The sequence below is a fragment of the Brassica napus genome, chromosome C1 (assembly GCF_020379485.1).
Source record: "Brassica napus cultivar Da-Ae chromosome C1, Da-Ae, whole genome shotgun sequence".
Taxonomy (NCBI): Eukaryota; Viridiplantae; Streptophyta; class Magnoliopsida; order Brassicales; family Brassicaceae; genus Brassica; species Brassica napus.
The window spans coordinates 50,894,177-50,912,334 of NC_063444.1; the positions used below are offsets into that span (position 1 = coordinate 50,894,177).

At 37.6% G+C, this 18,158-nt stretch overlaps 6 protein-coding genes across 7 annotated transcripts; 1 reads left to right on the forward strand and 5 right to left on the reverse strand.

The window, feature by feature from the left end:
* Positions 1-1,064: 1,064 nt before the first annotated feature.
* Positions 1,065-3,077, reverse strand: LOC125580822 (pentatricopeptide repeat-containing protein At3g02650, mitochondrial-like). Its single transcript, XM_048746030.1, has one exon. The coding sequence runs from the start codon at positions 3,008-3,010 to the stop codon at positions 1,322-1,324; it is 1,689 nt and encodes a 562-aa protein (XP_048601987.1). The 5' UTR covers positions 3,011-3,077; the 3' UTR covers positions 1,065-1,321.
* Positions 3,078-3,277: 200 nt separating this feature from the next.
* Positions 3,278-6,192, reverse strand: LOC125580823 (putative UPF0481 protein At3g02645). Its single transcript, XM_048746031.1, has 2 exons — positions 6,148-6,192; positions 3,278-5,975 (listed from the first exon to the last, which is right to left on the reverse strand). The coding sequence occupies exon 2, from the start codon at positions 5,304-5,306 to the stop codon at positions 3,729-3,731; it is 1,578 nt and encodes a 525-aa protein (XP_048601988.1). The 5' UTR covers positions 5,307-5,975; positions 6,148-6,192; the 3' UTR covers positions 3,278-3,728.
* On the forward strand, positions 6,182-10,224 carry LOC106387020. Of its 2 annotated transcripts, XR_007318593.1 has the most exons (11): positions 6,182-6,707; positions 6,803-6,874; positions 6,961-7,013; positions 7,087-7,866; positions 7,955-8,009; positions 8,089-8,184; positions 8,275-8,363; positions 8,455-9,154; positions 9,227-9,287; positions 9,370-9,441; positions 9,538-10,224. XR_007318593.1 is itself a non-coding variant. In XM_048746035.1 (4 exons), exons 1-4 carry the CDS (start codon positions 6,536-6,538, stop codon positions 7,192-7,194), a joined length of 405 nt encoding a protein of 134 aa, XP_048601992.1. In that variant the 5' UTR covers positions 6,182-6,535; the 3' UTR covers positions 7,195-7,908. The 2 variants fall into 2 exon arrangements, 1 of the variants encoding a protein (XP_048601992.1); XM_048746035.1 differs by lacking the exons at positions 7,955-8,009; positions 8,089-8,184; positions 8,275-8,363; ... (2 more) ...; positions 9,370-9,441; positions 9,538-10,224 and having other exon boundaries at positions 7,087-7,908.
* Positions 10,077-13,259, reverse strand: LOC106387283 (stearoyl-[acyl-carrier-protein] 9-desaturase 5, chloroplastic). Its single transcript, XM_013827113.3, has 4 exons — positions 12,913-13,259; positions 11,740-12,244; positions 10,702-11,142; positions 10,077-10,526 (listed from the first exon to the last, which is right to left on the reverse strand). Exons 1-4 carry the CDS (start codon positions 13,029-13,031, stop codon positions 10,404-10,406), a joined length of 1,188 nt encoding a protein of 395 aa, XP_013682567.1. The 5' UTR covers positions 13,032-13,259; the 3' UTR covers positions 10,077-10,403.
* An 819-nt stretch (positions 13,260-14,078) lies between these two features.
* LOC106385223 (putative Delta(7)-sterol-C5(6)-desaturase 2) lies at positions 14,079-15,706 on the reverse strand. Its single transcript, XM_013825165.3, has 3 exons — positions 15,187-15,706; positions 14,808-15,113; positions 14,079-14,485 (listed from the first exon to the last, which is right to left on the reverse strand). Exons 1-3 carry the CDS (start codon positions 15,410-15,412, stop codon positions 14,181-14,183), a joined length of 837 nt encoding a protein of 278 aa, XP_013680619.1. The 5' UTR covers positions 15,413-15,706; the 3' UTR covers positions 14,079-14,180.
* Positions 15,707-15,943: 237 nt separating this feature from the next.
* Positions 15,944-17,404, reverse strand: LOC106387284 (delta(7)-sterol-C5(6)-desaturase 1-like). Its single transcript, XM_048746033.1, has 3 exons — positions 16,995-17,404; positions 16,561-16,866; positions 15,944-16,484 (listed from the first exon to the last, which is right to left on the reverse strand). Exons 1-3 carry the CDS (start codon positions 17,218-17,220, stop codon positions 16,168-16,170), a joined length of 849 nt encoding a protein of 282 aa, XP_048601990.1. The 5' UTR covers positions 17,221-17,404; the 3' UTR covers positions 15,944-16,167.
* Positions 17,405-18,158: the final 754 nt, after the last annotated feature.

The window sequence follows — 18,158 nt, forward strand, 5'->3', positions numbered from 1 at the left end:
TTACATTTAATATTTAATCTTATCATTTAAATTTAAGTGGGCCTACCAGAAATTTTTATTGTGTTATTAATAATTGGATTTTAACAATGGATGATCAATTGGATTTATAGATAGTATAAATTAGATAGATATAATTTAATGTTTTAATATTATACCTCCATATGTTAAATATTTAAATATTTGTCGATGTTAATTTTTAAAATTATACAGATTTTTTTAAAATAACAAAAAATCATATTATTTAACAATGATTAATCTTTACTACCTTAAACCAATGAAAACAAATTTTAAACTATATATTTTAATTTTAAAATTAAAAAAAATTAAATGTTTAATTATTTACTCGATGATATAAATCTATGAAGCAAAAACTTTAATTTTTTTAAAACTTTCTAAATTTGTGAAATGTTACAATATCTTTGAATATGACAATAAAACAATATTTTACAAATCTTTTTATATATATAGTTATGATTTTAATAATGAAATAATAATCTGAAAATATATATATAATAAAATACAAATACATGTGAAAGTTTGAAACAATCTATTCAATAAAAAAATATATTGTAAACTTATTATGTTTTAAAAATTGATAGACTTATATATATTATAATATATACCAATTTAGATTTGAAAATAAAATATTTACATAAAAATAAATGAAAACAAAAACCCGCGCAGTTGCACGGATCGAGATCTAGTTACCATTATAAATAAAGTGTGTCTTTTAGCCTAATAAGATGTTTTTGGGATCTTTTCTTCTTTGTGATGTAATATATTTTCTTCGTATGTGTGTGATTTGCAGGGTGAAGGACAAGTCAACCATTTCACTTGTGGGGATGGTCAAGAGACTGGGACTTTCTTGGACCAGCTCATTGTTAGTTCAGCCCCTAAGCATGGAGACACCGCATGTCCTAACTGTGGTGAGAGATCCAAGTTTGGTGGTGTAGTCTCTTCCTGTCCTGACTGCTTCCTGGCTGGAGGTGATTGATCTCTACGTCTTCGAGTACAGTCTCTCCCCGCTATCTTTCTTGCCAAACGTCGAGGTGGCACATATAGAATAGGTATTAGTATTGATTATTGAATCATTAATAAGTTTATGAATTTAAAACTGTTTGATTATATATAGTGACAAGATCGAATTTATAACTAATTATGATGAAAAACATTGCTTGATGATGAGTACTGTGATTGCAACACCATAAAAGCTTATTGGAGAACAAACAAGGCACTGTCTGGAGTTTCAAACCAAGAGAAAACATCTTCAAAAGCTATTCCAGATTTGATAGAACAAATGGGAAAACATCAAATCTGAGTTCTATGCTGCAGCAAGTAGATTAGCATCTTCTGTTCCCTTGCCTTCCGTTTGCATCTCTTTAACTGCTCTTATCAGCCCCTGAGTAATAGCATTCAGATGCAAACCCTTCTGCTTCATCTCCTCAAACAACATCTCTGCTTTCTCCCAATCCAAAGCTTTGAGGCAGAACGACTGAATCAGCTTACTATACTCATCAGCACTAGGCTTCACACCGAAACTCTCCATTTCATTCAAAAGCTTAAGAGCTTCGTCATACTCTTCAATCTTGCAGTAGCCTCTGATGAGTGAGTGATACATCACAGGACTGAGATTCTTATGTTTCTTTTTCGCTTCCGCTAGAATTTCTCGAGCGTCATTTATCATCCCTCCTTTAGCATAACCGCTAATGATGACAGTGTAAGTGTACACATCTGGTTTCAAACCTCTACTCTCCATCAACTTCAAAACCTCTTTGGCTTCATCTAGATCTCCACTCCTCGAACAAGCGTGCACAATCAAATTGAAAACTGCATTCCCAGGAGCAGGTCCTTTAGAGATCATATCCAGGACCAAACCTTTAGCGTCTTTAACATTCTTCATCCTGCATAAACTCTGGACCACATCAGAAAACGGTTTGATCCCCTGTCGCCTAGCGTCTCCAGATAAATCACTCAACAGCTCCTGAGCAAACCCAACAGTCCCATCATTCTTGCTCAGCGCACTTATCAGAGTAGCAACAGATCTAGAAGGAGGCAACTTCTCCTTCGCCTTGGCCAGTTCGTAAACCGAATAAGCCTCCTCAGCCTTCCCTTCCTTACAAAACCAAGTAATGATGTTACCGATCTGGTCTCCCTCTGGTAACACACCGCTCTTGAGCATCTTCTCGCACACAACGCACGCCCATTCCATAAACGACCGCTTACAAAGCGCCTCCAGTGTTACATAATAACTCTTTGCATTCAAAGTAAAGCCAAGCTCCTCGGTTTTACTAAACACATCAAACGCAGCTTTGGACTTGCCAAGCTTCCCAAACAAAGCTATCAGATCATTCATTATCTCAAGATTCAAAACAAGGCTACTCTCACTCTCACTAATCTCTTTAACCAAATCCCACAAAGCGTAAGCATCCAACCTACGTCTATCACCAGAGACTACCACAAGGAGAGACTCTAAAAGCGATGTGGTGACATTAATCTCTTCTTTCTTAGTTGCCCACTTCAGAAACCTAATCAAGTTCTTACCTGAGATGCCTGGAGATTCAAACACTCTGGACACAAGAGCTGAGTTCAAATCGAGATCTAACGCCTTCAGACCAAACTCCAAAGCTTCCTCATCGCTTCGTAACAACGACAGCAAAGATTCGAACTTTTCCTCGTCGAATTGGCTCACCTCCTCAGCTACAACGGACCCATCTCCAGAAGCTTCGACTGTAGCAACGTTAGACTCTCCATCTTCACCATTCAAATCAAAATCGCCACTTTCGGTAAACCCTAAACCGGGAGCATTTGATTCTTCATGGGTAAGCTCTGCGGATGACGAGATTGGGATCTCATCAGTGGAGAAGAACCTGAGGTTTCTGGGAGAAGCATTTCTAGACGACTCAACGTGTGAGAATCTGGAAAGGGATGCTAGCGATGGAGCATGGATTTTCTTCGTGGAGATTCGAGTAAAGGCGAGGTTTTGCGATCTCCGCAACACGGATCTCAACATTTCTGCTTTCTCTCTCAGAGACTATCTTCAAGCTGCAGTTTCTGATTCTAAACCCAAAAACCCTATTCTCTATCTCACAATGTTGATTTTAAGCATTACTTTATTTGAGGAGATAATTGGAATAAATTACAAAATAGAGGACCTTAGTTGCAAATAGAAAAATACTTTCAATAACAACGAGAAGGAAGCACACTTCAAAACCATGCTGGTTTGGTTTCAGTTGTTTACATGGTTAGACATAGCCACATCGGCATGTGGGATTCGGATAGTTTGGGTAAGTTGGTTTTCGGTCGGTTCGATTAAACATTAATCTTTACCGAATTAATCCAAAATAAAATTTGATTTGATTTGGTATCTAATTACTTCGGTTTTGAAAGTCTTAGCGAAGTTTTTAATTCCTTTGATCAAATTTTGTTAAAATTTCGGATAAATTAAATATCGATTAGTTCTTCTAGAAATTTAATTACTTCAGTTAGTTCAAGTTTTTGGTATGATTTAGCTATTCATTTTTTTGTTTTAAAAAATTAAAATAAATGATTGCCGAACCGAACCGAACCAAAAACATACTATATTTTTAGAAAACTTATTGAATCAAACCAAACTCCTAACAGAATTAACCGAACATTTTGGTTCGAATTGGCGAGTTTGGCCAAATCAAAAGAGAACCACAGTAAACCAAACCAAATCCAAGTCACATCGTCCCCAAATGCAATTACACCTAACCGGTTCTTAACCCAAGCAGCCTCAAGGAGCTAAACACCAACGAGAGCACTTGCAAAGAAACCAAAATCAACAACAAAACCGCCGCCAAAAACGCAAAAATCTTCCAAGAACCATAAACATAAACCTCAACAAACCTCCCAATCTTAACCTTCCACCGACCGGTATAATACCGGTTCACATCCTCAATAGTCTTATCCAAGAACCCAACTCTGGTCAGCCTCACAGACTTGCTCATACCGTTCCACATCTCCGCAGCTTCTTCATCGCTCTTGAGACGGCTCACTAGAACGCCTTGCTCCCTAAGCAACCTAACGTCCTCATCAGAATCGATGATTCCGTTTATCAGCTCCGTGTAGCGAGTGAACACTAACGGTCCTCCCGAAGTGTTGGAAGCTTCGTAGGCCACGAGGTTTCGAAGAACGGTCTCCGTGTTGATGTCTAGGTTTATCACAGGGAGGTGGAAGTGGCCTGAGTTTGAGTCGAATGAAACGGTCGAAACGTTGCCGTTTTGTGTTGGTTTGAATTTAACTCCTGCTTTGTGGAGTTCGGAGACCGATGGGATTGTGAGTTCGGAGACTAGAGGAGGCTTTTCGATGTCGAGAACAGAGACCGTTGGTGATGTTTCTTCGTTTTCTTGTCTGGTGAAGAGATAGTTCAGAGCGATGAAGCCGGGGAGATTCGATATGACTCTCCATGGAAGTCTCAAGATCGTATCAGCAGGTCGAGACGCGAAGACCCTCTTGAACTGAAGCTTCATCTCTCTCAGAAGCTTACATGCTCTGTTTTCGCCTGCTCTGTTTTCGTCTCCTCTGTTTTCTTCTTCTTCTTCTTCGATTCTTGGAACGATCATCTGATACAAGAAGTCTAAGATATGGTTATACTCATGAATCTGAGCCTTCAGAGTCTCACAATCTTCGAATTTGATCACAAGAGGAGAGAGATCTCTGCAGAGTCCAGTAAGAACAGAGACCAACAGAGCATCAGCTGATTCCGTCGATTCAAGCTGAAACTCTAACGTTTTCCTCAAAACGAACAACGGGATTTGATTCTCTAACATCATTACATCTCTAAGAATCTCGTTGTGACCAACTCTGTTAATCAAAGTCTCGACCTTTCCGAAACCGTAATACACCTTAAGAAACTCGATCAAGAACGACGAGTCTATCGCCATTATCCACAGCAGAGTCTCCTCGCTCAGCGCGATGTACTTGTGATAGCAAGCTCGGATCTTTACCTCCATGGGGTGCAGCTTCTCGACGAGGTCGTGGAACCTGAAAGATTTGGAGTTGTTTCGAAATTTTCTAGCGATCGTTAGTTTGTACCTCTCTGTTTCGTGAAGCTCTGGTTTGAGACAGTGGTATGGTCCGATGGAGACTCGCTGAGGTGTGTATGAGTCTCGATGGGTGCACATTAGTGCTTTAGGGACGGTGAAAATGCTGACTGTGACTTGTTCGAGAGAGTGTTGTTCTTCGAGCTCTGCGTCTAGAGATTTTCTGACGTTGATGACCCATCGAGACTCGTCGAAGTTATGTTGATGTGTGGTAGATGAATCAGTTGGTTTCTTTGGGAACATGATCTTTGAAGTTTAACAAGATGGTGAGTATAGTCTTTCTTCTTCTTTTAATGTGAGAGAGTAACATAAGAAACAGTTTTGATTTGTGGGTTTGCAGTTATGGTTTCATCTAAGACTTTACTCTGTTTCAATTGTATTAAAACGTTCTTTTTAAGTTTCATCTTTGTTATTATAGTAATAAAACGGTCACTTTTGGTTGGTTGTTACTTGAACAAGAGGTTTAAATTACAAACCATTCTTTGCTTATGAGAAAACATTATTAAGTACTACTGATACAACAAAATAAGAAAAGCAAACTCGTAAAGTCTTCGTTCTTTGTTCTTAAAAAAAAAAAAAAGTCTTTGTTCTTGGTAACCAGACATTATCACTAGGAACACTCAAAACAGCATTTTATGGTCTTGGACTAACTCAAAACAAGAAACATAACTTTATCTACAGTGTTCCGTATAAAACAAAAACATATTCAAATGAACTTTCGTGGTCTTAAGACTGGAACGTCATCGGTGAAGATGTTTTTATGGCTTACTCGGGGATTATTTGAACGTCATCTGTGAACGTCATCGACCAAAAATCCAGCTGAATGGTACGTTTTTGGCTGCTTCTTTGGCTGCTTCCTTGAGCTCTCTCTTCAATTTTGCGGATTCTTGCAGGTAATCCACAGACAAAGTCCTGTCAAAGTCAGAATTCAAGTTCATGTCTCGATTAAAAACACAAAACAGACCAAACAGTGCAGCTAATATAGTATTCATGACCAAAAGAAAACATACTATATAAGAGAGACTGAGAAGTATTCATCATAAGCTGATAGGTTTCATCACAAGTTTAATGATGGTAATTTTACCTGAGCCTTGTGTCCTTCACTAGAAAGGCCTGACAAAGTCTCAACCGTTCAACAAGAAACTCCAGAATATCAGCATAGTCCTTGGCCGTGTAGACACCAAGCCTCTGGGCAGCGGTTGAGAAGTGCGCAAACAGGCTATCATCTTGGCCATATCATACATTAAATGCGCAGGCATTGAGATCTTTTTCTTCTTTTCCTAATTATTCGTTTTTTAAAAGGTTATAAATCCTCATTTTATCCCCATGAATTTACATGACAAAATTATAAATTTAGATATTAAAAAGAAAGAAAAAGGTTTATACATATGTCCCCATCCCACACTATTATTATTTATTAATAAATGTGAACAAAACATAAGTGTGAGAAGCGAACCCTAAATTTTACGATCATGTCTCCGAATATGAGATCCATCTTTGCTCAGGTGCGTCGTAAATCTGATCATGGTATCATCTTCATCCTCTATATTTCTCTGTTGGGTTTGGACTGGACGCAGGTACGTCGAAAGTCAGTACCGATGGGGAGTACCCGCAATTTCTGTTCATCCTCAACCCACAGTGAAGGTAAAGTGTTCTGATTACACATCAGATATGCCAAATTGGAGACATTTCAAAAAATATATATATATGTGATTTTCTTTGGTCATTTGTGATTGTAGAGTCGAAGAAAATAGCTATAGTTACTTTTGTTGTAACTCGAACCCTAGGATTTGCTTCCGGATATCTCATTGGTACGTGTAGAGAGGGAGAGTGGCAGAGATTTTTATTGTCTTAATCAGCTTTTAATACTTTTTCTTTGGTGTGTGATTGTATCAAGGCCATTATCTAATTGGTGATCTTGATAAGTTATATGAGGAGCGGATGCAAGAGGTACAAAATGAAATCAAAGAAGCACTTGATGTGACCATAATTGCTATAATATCTAATCTTCTCGTGTTGACAGGATCTGAGGAAGGCTAAGGGAATGGAAGAGTTGTTGGCCAATGTTGCAAAACTTGCTAAGGGAATGGATGAGTTGTTGGCCAATGTTGCAAAACTCTCCAAAAAGTAGCCAATTAATTGGCTTTTGCTATATGTATAATGTGTGGTCGTATGTGCATGTGGTTTTGTCTAAACTTAAACACTTGTCTCTGAGATTGCTTTCTTTTCGCTCTGTCAAAATATTTTAATTTCTTGTGTTTTTTTTCTGGGACCAAAGAGTATGTATGTAGTATGCTGTAAGGTGAGAATTAATGTTCTCTCTTACAACGATTGCAAATACAACTGTCCTACCTTTCTGTACTTTGTAGTATTGTCTTTCTGTGATATTTGGTCCGATTTTAGTTGATAATAGTGTTTCACATGTTTTTCTATGGAGGCCCTAGCTAGTTCCATTACAAGCACTGTAAGCCTAAGCATTCGCAGGTTGATTATGTTTGTCTCTGGTAAGAAGGCTGGAAAGTTATGATGTACGTTAAACTGATTTTCCACTGGTAAATGAAGAGATGAAAATTTATCTGCCTAGGCTTTTTGAATTACCATTCCCAACAATGTTGAAAGCAAAGGGTTTTCGAAAAAACTCTACATTTTAAATTAGCAAAAATTGAAGAAAGCTAGTGGTAGGGCATACGGCTCAATATAGTATATATTCAGATAATAATATTATCCCGCGGTGTGAGACAAATAAAGAAAGAAAGACCGAACCCTAACTATGTCGCCGAAAATGAGATCGATCTTTGCTCAGGTGCGTCGAGAATCCGATCGTGGTATATATACGATTTGTTCTCTGTTAGATTTGTGCTTTCTCTAGCTAATATGACTGGTCTCGACAGGTACATCGTAAATCGGTTTCGATGGGGTCTCGCCGGAATTTCTCTTCAACCAAAGGTAAAGGGTTGTCTGATTCTATCCTCGGATGGGATCGTCATGTTTGATTTATTTATTTATTTTTTTATTCCGATTGCAGCTTCTTCAGAGTCGAACACTGCTGGTTTTGAGATGGCTAATGAGTTTAGCTTTGTCGATTCGGTGAAGCTTGGATTCTTTGCTTGGGGATCTTTGGGTAATGTGTCTAGATATAAAATATATAGAGAGAGAATAACAAATGCACATTTGTGATTGCTGCTTCTTCTTCCAATTTTCTTACCCTCAGGGATGTACAAGCTTTATAAATACTACTATCCCAAGTTGCTGATATGTCAGGAAGAATATAAAATCCTGGTACAACGTCAGCACGAACTGGTATGATTACATGTGTGTGTGTGCGCTTTTGAAAGACCAAAAATAACTCATGGAGAATTAATTAACATCGTGTGCTCTTCTCTTATTTCAGTATGCGCAGATCAAGATGGATAATAATTCTCGCAAGCCTCACTTTGAAGAAATGTTTTATGCTGTGAACATCGAACAAAATAATGAATAGATGCTTGCATTGTTTTTTGTCGTTTGTTTTCTGTAATTTGCACCTTCTGTTTGTTTGCTCTTCATCTCTCTCTTGAAGAATGATGATCCCTAATGTTTTCATTTTAAGTGTTGGCCTAAACTATTTGATTCTCAGTGATATGTGAAATTCTGGCCTTTGATCTTTTTCTTTACTAGAAGGAGACTCCCTATCTTTCTTGCTGGTAATAAATGAATGATTCTGGAGAATTATGCTCTAATTAATCTTGTTCTTTCTTTAAACTTAGCAAACCTCTACCTCCAATTGAACCTCCCTCAAAGTTGTTAATCTTTAAAATAAACTCAACTACATTGATTCAAGTGAATCTCAAGAGTAATCCTCTCTCTCAATAAAACGCAAAGAATGAAGTGCCGGACCACAATATCTTCAGATCGGAAGCAATTAAAAAATAAACGCCTCTTAATGTTTAAACTGCTTGGAGAAAGCTAGGGCTAAGTCCCAACAGTAGATTTAAAATAAGACTTAATTGCACTCTAAAACATTATTATAAAGAAAGTCAAAAAGAAGAACAGCCAACCCTAAATTTCACGTCACGACCATGCCGCCGAATATGAGATCGATCCTTGCTCAGGTGCGTCTAGAATGATCTAACTATGGTATCATTTTATTTCTCTGTCTGATTTGTTCGATTGGGTCTCTACAGGTACATAAAAAGTCGTTATCGATGCAGTCTTGCCGCAATTTCTCTTCACCCGCCAGCAAAGGTAAAGTTTGAATGATTCCTTATCATGAATGATCTGCTAATTTCGAGAGTCTGTGATTTTCTTTGTTGATTTGTGATTTTAGAGCCAAAGAAAAGATCTGACGTGGCTTCAGTGGTAGCTCGAACCCTCGGGTGTGCTACGGGACTTATCGTTGGTACGTACGTTGATAGAGAGAGATTTGTATATATTCCCTTAAATCAGCTTGTAATATTTATATATACTTTTCTTGTTCTTGTTGCTTGTATCAAAGGCTATCGTCTAACTCTGGAGGGACGCCTATGAATACTTCAACAAAACGGAAAAGTTATCTTGGTGGTCTATGTAATAATTATATGTTACGTTCCAACTTTCCTTTGAGATTGTTTTCTCTTTTGCTCTTTGTCAGAATATTAAAACTCGTGTGTTGTTTTCGTAGACCAACCGCATATGTAGTTGAGAATGCTTTATTAAAGTGATAATGTTTTATCAATGCTCGTTTTGGAGCTCCTCTCATCCCTTTCTCTCTCTCTCTCACTATGTGTTTTGTTCTAAGGCACCAATACAATACTGAAGAATCAGGAAAAATTATGGTTTGCATTTAAAGTTTAGAGGCAAAACAAGATCGTGTACAGAGACTTTCTTCTTCTTTTAATGTGAGAGAGTAACATAAGAGAAAGAAGATTTGTGCGTTTGCAGTTATGGTTTCATCTAATAAGACTTTACTCTGTTTCAATTGTATTAAAACGTTCTTTTTAAGTTTCATCTTTGTTAAAACGGTCACTTTTGTTTAGTTGTTACTTGAACAAGAGATTTAAATTACAAACCATTCTTTGCTTATGAGAGAACAACTCAAACAGCTTTAGTACTGATACAACAAAAACAGAATAGAACATAAAAAAAAAAAAACTCTTAAAGTCTTTGTTCTTTAACCAGACATTATCATTAGGAACACTCAAAACACCATTTTATGGTCTTCGACTAACTCAAACAAGAAACATAACTATATCTACAATGTTCCGTATAAAACAAAACATTATTCAAATGAACTTTCGAGGTCTTAAGACTGGTACGTCATCGGTGGAGATGTTTATGGCGGCTTACTCGGGGATCATTTGAAAGAGAGAGAGAGATGTTTACTTAAGCCCTAATCTCCCGACCAAATATCCAGCTGAACGGTACGTTTTTGGCTGCTTCTTTGGCTCTTCCTTGAGCTCTCTCTTCAATCTTGCGGATTCTTGCAGGTAATCCACAGACAAAGTCCTGTCAGATGCAAGGACAGAGTCAGAATTCAAGTTCATTTCCTGATCAAATACACGAAACAGACCAAGCAGTGCAGCTAATATAGTATTCATGTCCAAGAAACCTACAAAAAGAAACTTGAGAAGTATCCATATAATTATAGGTTTCATCACATGTAATGGTGGTGGTAATTTACCTGAGCCTTGTGTCCTTCACTAGAAAGGCCTGACAAAGTCTCAACGTTCCACCGTTCAACAAGAAACTCCAGAATATCAGCATAGTCCTTGGCAGTGTAAACACCGAGCCTCTGTGCAACGGTTGAGAAGTGCTCAAACAGGTTATCATCTTGGCCATCATACATTAAATGCGCAGGCATTGAGATCTTTTTCTTCATCATATCAGCCAACCCCAAGATGGTTCCATCAGCGTCGATTTCAAAGAGCTTCTCCACAATCTTGGTGTAAGCAGTCTCGTGCCGCTTCTCATCAGCAGCAATGGTCCCGCATATCTGCGCAAGTTTCAAATCTCCAAGATCTTTCGCGTGTCTGGCAGTGTTTCCGTGGGAGATGAAGGTTGCTCTTTCTTGAAAGGAAGTGTAGATGAAACCCAAGTAAGGGTTGTTTTCAGTTTTTGGATCCTAAGAAGATAAAAACAGTATCAATCATATATGAGAAACTGAGAATACAAACTTAACATGTGTGTGCTTAAAGTAGCGCCTAAGAGTTATCACATATCTCTATCTTCAGAACTTGAAACATACTCTCTCCCTTCAATTAAGATTGAAGTTTTAGAAAAAAAAAATGTTTCACAAATATAATTTTTTTTTACATTTTCTATGCAGAAATTGTAACTTCAAGAAACTAATTGAGTTTATTAAATTTGTATTGGTTGAAAATTATTAGAAACTGGTATTTACAAAAATAATAATAATTTAATGTGTTTTTTTTAATGTGCAAAAACAATAAAAAAAATTATTTAAGAAACGGAGGTAATAAACTACACTTTATTTTTGCAAATTTGTAACTATGAAGACAAGCTTTACCTAAAAATGACAACATAAGTTCATACACAGCCACAAAACTAATGCTTGGTTTATGATTGGGATTCCATCTTATCCAAACTTAACACTCAATTCAAATAAGTAAATGACTATTGTATATCCATCCTAGGCCACTCTTCACTACAGAGGATCAGTGATGTATCAAAGATCTTGAAAAAAATCAGAGAAGCTTACCATTCCAGAGCCAATAAGGTACTGAATAGTCTTCTCAATCTGCCTCATGTCAACTCTCCCAGACAAATAAAGATACTTGTTAAGCAAATCCCCATGCCTATTCTCTTCAGCAGTCCACGCCCTGGTCCACACCGCCCAAGGAGTAGGACTAGCTCCCGTCTCGTCCCTAACACCATCCAACGTGTTCAACATGGTCTGGTAAGTCGGAAGCGCTTCTTCAGTGATCATATCACCGACAAGCACCACGAAATACTCGTCGGGCAGCTCCTTACACCGTTCTCTTAGCTCCTTGACTTGGTCGTAGAACCCTTCTGACTCAGCTTCCGGGAGAAAATCAGTCGGCTGCCACGACTTCTCGACGGGTTTTAAGTAGGTCAAGAGGGTCTCGTCAGCCCACCCTTCTAGGGATTTGAAGATCTCGAGTTTTTGCGGCGGCATGGAGTGTTTTACTTGGACATGCACCTCTCGTGGAGGGATGTAGAGCTTCCTTCCGTTAGTAACCTCTCTGTAATTAAACCAAACAGAGTTTCAAACTCAGGACTTGAGCGAGTGATGAAAATAAAATAGACTTAGCAGTACTACACACAACAGTCCTGAAAAAAACTCCAATAAGCTTCAGACAGTATATGTCTTTTCCTCGATGAATTAGTAATAACCATGATATTAAAAATCTGTCCTAAAAACCGATGCGAGCCGAAATGGTTTTTTTAAATATTCGATTTATACAAGATTTAAGCTGTTTTAAATATGTTTAAGCCATTCTAAATTAATTTAAACTAGTCTAAATTTGTTAATAACGTTAGCACAAATCCACAAATTTGACTATTTTTTTAATTTAAATTAGTCTAAATTTGTTAATAATGTTAGTACAAGTCCACAAATTTGACTCTTTTTTTTTGTTTTATATATATCTAATTTTAGTAATTCATCAAAACTAATTTTATAATTAGATCTAAAAATCTTACACGAATATATTCAGTCAATAATTTGTTAAACCCGCAGCCTAGGTTCCAAATAATCCGCCTAGTTGCTAATCCAACTAGTTACAGCCTTAGCTATTTTTTGAACATTGGTAATAACATAGATTTATTATCGACACTCAATCCAGAAACACACAGATCAGCAAAAACTTGGAAACATATGATTACGACAATGAAGGGAGAAAAGACTCACGTAGTAGCGGAGCGAATCGAAGAAGCAATGGGAGATCTGGATACACGAGCTTGATGAGGACGATAGGCGTATGAAGAAGGCAAAACTACGATCCGGTTCATAGCCATAGCCATAGCCATTTTCTTCTCTTAGTTTATTCTCTAACAAACTTGAGCAATCGAAGAAGATGAAAGTGATTTAAATAAGAATAACAACGGATCCCAAAGGTCGATTATTTCTATGTTGCTGCTACGAGACTGTGACAAATGTGAAGGTTTTGATGAGTAAAGAACAAAAGCTTTTGGGTGGGCGTGATGATCGAGCTATGGACATGTGTATGTATGCAACTTTTATTTTTCTTCTCTAGAATATCCTTCAGGTGCTCTTTTATTTACGTCAATGCCACACTCAGATATTTTTCGCTGCTTTTTTCACAGGCCCATGGGCCGAATGATATAATATGACCCATTGTTTTGTCAAATTATTGGGCCTAAATTATGCTTCGACTACCAAGTAACCACTACCAACTCCGTAAACCCCGGGGTCTAACCAGTTAAACCATATGACAAGTAACTAAACAAGAGTAAGCTTTCAGCTTCAGTATTTCTTTCATATCTTAGCCTCGCCAAAATTATTCAAGAATCAAGATTGTGGAAGAAACCTTCATAACCTGTCCAGGGAAAACGCAATTACTTGTTATAAACATCAAGCATCAAATTCATTGACAACGTTTCTAATAATGACTTGGTGATTCTATATTTCACAGCTCATTCTTATGGTGAGCTAAATATGTCATTTCCCCACCTAACTGGTTTTCTTCTGATCTGAGAAAAGTCTACACTTAAACATCGCAGTGGTTAAAGGAGCCATAACAATATTAAATGTGCAGGCATAGAGATCTGTGACACAGTGACTCTGTGGGACAACCCATTCAACACAAGTGGGGAGCATTGACAATATTTATGCTTTCTATGTGACCCATCTACAAGAAGTCAAGAACTAGTTGATTATGAAAGCGTATATTTGGCTATATTTTATACCTTTAATTTTCTGTATTTTTATGTTGTTAGATTTCTTACCTTAACTGAAAAATACAAACTTTGCCTATTATAGATGCTAGTGTTGCATCTATATATATCAACCTTGTACTTACCATATTAAGTATTATTTAAAGACAAGTCAGAAACTTGCAGCTAATAGTGCAATCATGTTTCTCATTCCAACAAAGTGATATTACAAAGGTTTAAGACTAACGAGTACAACAACAAAAATGTGTACGTTGAACATTCTTACTTTTCTTTCTCATTAAAGCTGTCGTCTTCAGCTAAAGGAACCTTTAGTGAGCCAAACAGCCAATCCATGCAAATGGTATAATGGCCATAGTTATGCTTGTATGTTGTATGGTGTATGGTATGGTGTCCTGCACCCATTATAAGCCATATGTTACCATTGATGCAATCATGGTTGCTCACTGTCCATATCCCTTCCATAATCAAAAGACTCAAATGTGTTATGAGATGTATCGGCACTATGAACAGAGCTATCACATGCGGTACTGCCTGAAGTATCCCATCCAGTGGATGGAAAGCAAGCCCTGAAAATCCGAAAAACGTTCTGCTTGTTATATATTATCAAGTATTGAAATTATGGAGATTATTAGGCTATGAAACTTAATTTCTAAAGAAAGAGTTCACATCAAAAGTTTTGATAAAACATAAAAAAAGTATATAAAAGAACTAGACCAATCTACTTATCGATAATCAATTTTAAGTTGGAAGTCCAGGAATCTTAAAACCAAGTTTATAGACCCACCGTTTCTAGTATCGACATTCTCGAATTTGGAGTTAAGTTTCAGTTTACTACTTAACTCCCAAGGCAAGCAGGTTTGAAAAAGAGTTCTTGAGAGTGTGACATACCAGCAAATGGAGAGAGAGTGTTTTGCTTGTTGTACATATGGTGGGTTGCATGGAGGTGCTTATAGAGAAATTTATTGTCATGAGTCATTTTGTGAACCCAATAAATCATAAACTCAACTAAAACAAGATAGAACGCGATGTAAACCAGACAGAGGAACCAGTTGAACTGATCAAGTGTAGAGTAACATTTGGTCCAACCACGCTCGATTATATACTCAGAGACAGTTGGAACAAGTGTGGACCAAGGCATAGCCTTCATTGCCACATATATTTGTAGAATCATTGCCTTTCTTGTAGGAACAGAATCTGAAGAATATTGTAGATTCATTAAAGAAAAAGAGAGCTCAAAAATAAGACGAACTAAAAAAAATAAACTCACCTTGAGGGACGTAAACGTTGAGTTTAAGGTAATAGATGTAGAAGCACCAGAGGAAGCCTGAGATGAAGTAAAGTAAGTTTCCGGCTAAGTAATTCCGGAGCCATGTTTGGAGGAAATGTGGCAAAGGCTCCCATAGATTCGCCGGCAAAAGGTGGCTCAGAACCATCCGGTTGTAAAACGTTGTCTCCTCGACGAACCGAGCAAGAAACTCATGGTTCGACGCCATGTTTCCTCCGGGGAAAAAAAGTCAAACTCTAGCTGATAATGTGTTTATGAGTGTTTGAGAGAGAAAGAATCTCTGCGTAGATGACAGAGAGGCTTTGTGAGTTATGATAATGTGCACATGCTGTTCCTTGTTATAGTAAGCTAGTTCTTCCATGCATTTATTAGTTATCTACAGAACCATCACCTCAAGTTATTCGTCAAAAAACATCACCTCAAATTATATCATATTCTCATTACGCGGTTATATGTTGAATAACGTAGTCCTTGGTTATGGTACGTCTAATACTAGCCGGTCCACTCTGGCCCAGCTAGAACCATTTAATCTGCGCTTATTTTAAGAGTAGATAGGCCCGGACCTTAAACTGGTCATAATCCAACGTTCTTTACTTAAGAACAGGCTAACAAGACTACACGAACTTGGCAAATGAACACACTATAACAACAAACAAATAAGTGTCCTTTTAGACATAACCACATCATCCAGAATTGGGATTTAAATTTCCAAATTTGAAATTTCTTGCTGCAAACTATATACGGTGAGATATTTATTGGCAGTGCCCCCCATAACATTTAATTTTGAAGACCAAACATTTACCTGAATTAAATTACACAGCAACGGTGCAGTCAATGTTTCTAAACAAAAAAAAATTGAAAATGTTGAGAGAGACATGAAGAAGAAGAAAAATAAGTAAAAAGGTCGAAACTTTGAACAAACAAGCAAAACACAACACATAACAAAAAAAAAACGAGGCATGCTCACTCTGCTTTCTTGGAACTGTCTTTGTTGTTGTCAACTTCTTCTAAGAGAGGGTCCCTAAGAGAGCCAAACATCCAATCCATCCAAATGGTGTAATGACCATAGTTATGCTTGTAAGTAGTGTGGTGTATCGTATGGTACCCTGCACCCATCACAGGCCAAATGTTACCGTGGATGCAGTCATGGATGTTCGCTGTCCATATCGCTTCCATGAACAAAAGACCTAGATGGGTTGTGAAATGAATCGGCACTATAAACAAAGCAACCACATGCGGTACAGCTTGAAGTATCCCGTCTAGTGGGTGAAACGCAAGCCCTGAAAGAAAAAAAAAACGTGCTGAGTGCTACCAATCTTTGACATGAATAAAGCATAAGACATTATATATACTTACCGGCAAAGGGAGAGAGTGTATTCTGTTTGTTGTAGATATGATGGGTGGCATGGAGATACTTATAGAGAGGCTTAATGTCATGAAGCTCTCTGTGCATCCAATAAATACCAAACTCGACTAAAACAAGATATGTCGCGATTGAAACAAAGTAGAGGATCCAGCTGACTTCGCCTACTCTCGAGTAACATTTAGTCCATCCACTTTCAATCATATACTCAGATACAGTTGGAAGCAGAGTGTACCAAGGCATCGCCTTCATTGCCACATAGATTTGCAAAAGCATAGCCTTTCTTGTCGGAATAGCATCTGAAGACAAAGTAGATTCAGACCAAAGAAAAAAAAAACTTTTCTTTAAATTGAAATTCCGACAAGAACCAATCAGACAATAACAGAATCGAAGTAATCACTAATGTTCGGTAATAAAAGCAAATCACCTTTGGAGAGATAAACGTTGAGTTTGAGGTAATAGATGTAGAAGCACCAGAGGAAGCCGGAGATGAAGTAAAGTAGGGTTCCGGCGAGGTAGTTCCGGAGCCATGTCTGGAGGAAATGCGGCAATGGATCCCATAGAGTCGACGGCAAGAGGTGACTCAGAACAATTCGATTGTAAAACGATGTTTCGTCCACGAACTGCATCAGATACGCAGCATCCACCGCCATTTAATTTAGATTCGTCGGAATCGGTGCCGGGGAAGGAGATAATATTCGCCGGAGTGATTTTTTTTTTTCACTTTTAACTTTTCCTGAACTGGAACGAGTCAACTGTACTGATAATGCATGTCACAGAGAGAGAGAGAGAGAGAGCAATCAAAACTCATTCAGATCTCAGACACTCAGTTCTGATTGAAACTCTTGGCCCACTTTTTTTATGGAAAAAAGTTTCTCAGCTACACCATGTTTAGTATAATATGGTGCAAACCATCCAAAGTTTAGAATTGTGTCGAAACTTACATGATGTATATGATAAATACATGCCACATATACGACGTTAATAAAAATATGGTGCCAACATCATAACGAGGTTTAATTGATTTTAGTTAAAATAATTGGGGTCAACTCGTAATTAAGTAAAGTTAAACTCCAATTAACAAAACCCGACCCGAACCAAGCGAAAAACCCGACCCAGACTTAACCATTTCCCTCAAATCGATTTCATTTAGAAATTTAGGGTTCCAAACAAGAAAAAAAATGGGAATTTCGAAAAGAGAGTGAGAGATTCGTCAGAGACAAAGAGAGATTGCAGAGACAGAGAGAGAGAGATTCAGTTTCGGCAAAATCAAATCCGGATGTGGTAATTGAAGAAATAAGGCGACAATGAGGTAAGAACCCTTGCATGCTTTTATTTGCCTTGCTCTTTTCCTTATTGCTCCATCTTCCACCAAATTCCATCTCTCTTTCTCTCTGTCTCTTTCTCTCTGTTTTGAACGATGAACCCTAAATTTCTAAATGAAATCGATTTGGGGGAGGAAATGGCTAAGTCTGGGTCGAGTTTTTCGTTTGGTTTGGGTCGGGTTTTGTTAATTGGAGTTTAACTTTACTTAATTACAGGCTGACCCCAATTATTTTAACTAAAATCAATTAAACCTCGTTATGATGTT